Raw genomic sequence first — 5,022 nt, forward strand, 5'->3', positions numbered from 1 at the left:
TAGTCGGTCGATGCGCCTTGTGGCTAGTACTACTCGTATGCTGTCTTAGAATATGTTAGATCAAAATCGCACGTGAAACAATATAATCTATATTAAAACTCTTTGGGCCCTACTCCCTCCGTTCCAAATAACTATCTATTTTGACTTTTCTAGGTACATAGTTTTTATATACATGTATCTAGATCCATATCAAAAATTTTATATCTAGATAAGTCAAAACAAATAGTAATTTGGAACGGAGGGAGTATATTTAACCTCCCATCACGTGAAAAAATAAAAGAGAGTAATTGCTGCTCAAATATTTATATTTTCTTGGCCATCGAACACAACTCTTGCGCATGCAAGAATCCAAGGACACAAGTGACTATTGAGCAGACAATGAGGCAAGCAGTACAAATTCATAAGACAGTTTTGGTATCAACTAAAGCCTGCCTCCTCCTGTACCCTCCCCAGAATCTCATGCACTGCAGCTGCAATCTCCTCCACAGAGCTGAGCTTGCATTCATCCTCCACCTGCAATCAAATCAAATCCAAACCACAGGTTAGTCAAATCCTAAATCTCAGCCACCAATTGATTCCTTTGTAAAGTGCATAAAGAATTTGACAAGTAGCTAGTAGAATGATTAGGCACTCTGTATATAATATTAACCGTCACTGACCTTGAGACTTAAGGAGTACATGACCATGGCGCCGGCCGTGCTGACGTTGAGATGCAAGATCGTGAGCCCGAGCTGCTGGAGGCCGGCCGCCAGCCTCAGCAGCTGCCTTGGCCGCCGCGGCGCCTGAACCTTGACACTGGCATGCCCCTCCACCATGCTCACTTCAATGTCGGCGGTGACCGACGACGACGGGGTTCTCCTGGCGGACGTATCCTCCTCGATTGTGTGGTTGCCGGCGTCGCAGTGGGTGGCAGATGTAGCGAAGTACTGTGGAAAGCTAAAGAAACTAGCGAAGGGATTGGATGAGTTGCTGTTGTGCTCTTTTAGGCTCCTTTGCACCTCGAGGGATTGAAGCAGTTGCTCAAGCTCCCTCACGTAGTTGATTGCTCCCCCAACAATAGATGCTTGATCGCCCTAGAAAAAAAGGGAGAAAAATCAAGATCAAAGTATGAATGAAGAAGCTAAATATGATGTATGTGTTATATATTTGGAATGTTAGCAAATAATGCGTAAAAATTATAAGTGCAGATCTTTGGAATGAACAAAAGGAAATAATGTAGTACAATATTGTGAAACAAAACCAATACCCTTTGCGCATAGGAAGGTGGCATGAGGGAGCGCAGCACGGCGAGGTACTCGTTCATCTGCCGGCGGCGGTTCCGCTCGACGGCAATGTGGGTCATCCGCTGGCTCTCGATCTCCTCCTCGTTCTTGATGACCTTGGCCCGCCTCCTCTTCCTCTTCGGAGTCGTGGCCGGCGACGGCCCAGCGGCCGACGACGGCGCCGCGTCGTGCTCCGGCGAGGCCTTGGAGCCCACCTCCTCACCCCACTCCTCGGCATTCTGCACGAGGGTGGCGAGCAGGAAGGGGTCCCATTCGCCGAAGCCGGTCGCGTCTGACGTCGACCAAGGGAGCCCGTAGGACGCGTCCCTGTGCCCGTAGCCGAATTGGCCTTGGGGTTGGGGATACACCACGGCATCCAGTAATGCCATTTCCAACGAAGACAGCCACAAGCTCAGGCACGAGATGACACACACCTATAGGCAACAACAAGAAGAAACAGACGGGGAGAAAAGATGGCACGGGCCAGCAGACGTACGAGGGAGAGGACAGGGAATGAGTGTGGCCTATGAGGAGCGAGGGAGGGAGGAGTAGCCTGGTTTTTATAAGGCCGGGGGGAAGGTGGTGGGGGAGACACGAAGGGCTGGGTGAGGTAGATGGGATGCCTGTTTTTTGTGCTGGGGGAGTGAGACCCAATGATTTAAGTAACAACTAGTCGGAACGAAATACTCAACTGGCCGGGCTGGGCAAGAGGGAGGATTCGTCCATTTCCTTCACCTGGCTTCTTCTTGGTGCTTTCGCCATTTTGTTGCTGTAGCGGGCTGCTGGTAGCGATGAGTGGTCATTACTTCATGCAATTGCTTGCACTGATAAGGAAAAAAGGTCCTGTGTATAGCTTGTTGAGATGGAGCTACATGCAGTTGTGGTTTGGATCTAACAAAATAATTAAGGTGGAAATCATATTGTGCTAGCATATATCGGTAATAATATTTCACAAGAAATTAAAGTTTTATTCCTTGGCCTATTGTTTCTTTCTAGACCACCAAAACCAAAACTTCATCTTCCACCCAAGCAATCAAGTTTATTAGTACGTCATTAGTACACATTTCCATTCATCAAATATTTTTGGAGGCATAGGTTTCATGAATATAATGTAGGTTTATGCCCAATGGTTGCCAAGTGGAAGATATAGCAGTCGATGCCATGCCAATGAAACCTATCCACCAACCAAACATAAAGCTTTTCTAGAGGAACCCAAGCATAGATTTAGTGGCGGCACAAAAAGGTGCATACAAAATCTAGGGGACAAAAGGTTGTATGTCAATAATACAAAGTATTGCTATTGTAGATAAAACAAAATGTACTTTTAGTCCAAGTGGGCATTTCTTTTTAACTTCTAGTAGCAAGATACCAGAAACTTCATTTCATTTTCCATGTGTACAATTAATGCTCAAGAAAATATAAAAGATCACTAGTGCATCTTCTTTGTGGATATCTTTTCAGGGATGTAAAAAAGCTGGCATGGTCAGAGAGATTGTGCGTCTGCTAGATCAGGCATCTCCACTTTATAGCTGAATGCACGCCTGCGTTGGCTGTACCAGAGCCACGACGAGAATTGACAAAACCCTCGGTTTTGGTGAGGAATTCTGCTCAGCATCTTACCTGCTTTACGCTTGTAGGCTGGGTGAATGGTTGTGTATTGCTCGTGCATGCATCTATTATGATGTCTATACAAATAAATTCCAAGTTTTGTTAATTTCTGCATATAAATTGTTAAAATTAACATTATTTTTACTATGTTTCAATAGACATTAACAAGTTTAAAACTTAAACAAATTATATAAGTTTTGTTAATATCTGCATATAAATCTATGAAGTTCATAGGTTTAATTGTGTTTAAATATTTGTCTCTGTGCTGAAAGTGTTTATAATAAATATGTCCCTCAAGAGATATGGTTTATTTTGCAAATACGATAAACCTTATCCATTTTCTATTATTATTGTACACACCTAGCTATATATATTATTACATTTTTGCAAAAACTGTTTGCCGATACACATATTTCAGCTTCATCTACATGTATGAAAGAATTCTACTGAACTGTTTAGCTCGTGAGGACTATACTACGTACTGCAACCTCCATGTGTTTGGGTGAGCAGGATAGTCATGCATTGTGCGAGTGCGCTGTGTGATTTTACCTGTCATCCATGTCTATCCTACCAAGCTACAATGAGCCATGCATCATCTTGTTGCATCCGGCGCTGCAGCGCAGCTAGCTATCTCAGACTACACTGGAGCTCATGTGATGGTTCACTGCAATTAAAGTATGTCTTTCACAGGCCTACTGTTTGATGGCGTTCCTTGTTTGACTTGATGACTTGTGCTTTCCCCCAGGCTCATAGATTTTCCCGAGTTTTCGCTCATACATGTGCACTACAAACAGGTCTAGCTTTGGAATTCGTATATGTGCATGTTCAAAATCTATGCATACAAGTGAATATTAATTCTGAAATATATACAATATGGATTCCAAAAATTGAAATGCATGGGTGCATGTATTTCACATTTTTTATATATAAACAAGTTTGATCACAACGTGGCACGGAGAAAGTTTTATCGCAACATGTAAATGTGATTGAGTTCAATATTCAAATTGCAGCCATATTGAATATATCCTCTCCACACTACCAGAACGAATTACCTTGGCAGTCTAAAACCACCAAGGAATATAGGATTATCGCCAAGGTAATTGTTCTTTACAGCTGACTGCCAAGCAAAGGCCGCTAAGTGTAGAGAGCTAAGGAAAATTGACATACTTGATAGCTGACTGCCAAGAATTATTTTTTTAGCGGTTTGGCCGCCAAGGTAAGGACAATGTTAAAAATTTTCAATGCGCTAAGGACCTGCCAAGTAAACTTCTTTTCTCTTGCTGCCGTCGGCTGCCAAGTAAGCTACTTTCCTTGGCTGCTTTGACTGCCAAGTAATTCAACTGCCATGTAAGCTTCTTTCCATGGCTGCCGTCGACTGCCAAGGAAACTTCTTTTCTTGGCTGCGGTCAACAGCCGAGCAAGCTCGTTTCCTTGGCTGCCTTTGACTGCCAAACAAGCTCGTTTCCTTGACAGTCCAGAATACTCAAGTTAATAGATTTCCTTTGCAACCTTCATCAACCAAGGACATCATCAGCCAAGGAAAACAGTATATGTTCGCCAAGATAATTCTAGTTTTCTTGGCAGCTTACGCAGCCAAGTTAATTAGCTAAGAAAATGGTTGCACAGAACCAATAGAATATAAACAAGATAATGTTTGGACAGCCACAATTCAATTCCATTTAGCAACAACAATATACAGATCATATATCCAACATCCATTTGCTCATTACAAGTCCATTTTGCATAGAGAAATCATGTCAGCCACAATTCAAATGATTTTAATAAAGTGGGACAATACATTGCTTACAAATGGATACATCTCTCACATAGTTTCATATAATATATGTCAAGCATTGAAGTTTGCATACCTTAGAACATTTTTGAACTTGTATTCACCTCAAAATTGGACACAACCTTATGTTTACCTTAATATTAGAAAATATGAAGTTAAAATACCAAACATTATGCAAAGAATATTTTTCTATTTGCTACTTGGATGGAAGAAAACAAGTCATATGAAAAGTTGCAACATATGGCAATTATAACATACAAATAAATGTCATTAAATGAAAGAACGTGATTTTAGAAAAAAAATAGAAAAAAAGATCCATCAAATTTGGAGTTCTTATGAGTGAGAAATACTAGTTACAAG

At 41.9% G+C, this 5,022-nt stretch overlaps 1 protein-coding gene across 1 annotated transcript; it reads right to left on the reverse strand.

The window, feature by feature from the left end:
- Positions 1-297: 297 nt before the first annotated feature.
- LOC101762834 (transcription factor bHLH96) lies at positions 298-1,774 on the reverse strand. The gene is made up of 3 exons (XM_004983154.2): positions 1,247-1,774; positions 660-1,073; positions 298-513 (listed from the first exon to the last, which is right to left on the reverse strand). The coding sequence occupies exons 1-3, from the start codon at positions 1,649-1,651 to the stop codon at positions 418-420; spliced, it is 915 nt and encodes a 304-aa protein (XP_004983211.1). The 5' UTR covers positions 1,652-1,774; the 3' UTR covers positions 298-417.
- Positions 1,775-5,022: the final 3,248 nt, after the last annotated feature.

Source organism: Setaria italica, chromosome IX (assembly GCF_000263155.2).
Source record: "Setaria italica strain Yugu1 chromosome IX, Setaria_italica_v2.0, whole genome shotgun sequence".
Classification (NCBI taxonomy): domain Eukaryota; kingdom Viridiplantae; phylum Streptophyta; class Magnoliopsida; order Poales; family Poaceae; genus Setaria; species Setaria italica.

Coding starts and splice junctions, on each gene's coding strand:
- LOC101762834 (XM_004983154.2), bottom strand. CDS start 1,651: ATGGCATTACTGGATGCCGTGGTGTATCCCCAACCCCAAGGCCAATTC. Junction 1,074..1,246: donor CACCTTCCTATGCGCAAAGG/GTATTGGTTTTG, acceptor CTTTTTTTCTAG/GGCGATCAAGCATCTATTGT. Junction 514..659: donor TGTACTCCTTAAGTCTCAAG/GTCAGTGACGGT, acceptor ATTTGATTGCAG/GTGGAGGATGAATGCAAGCT.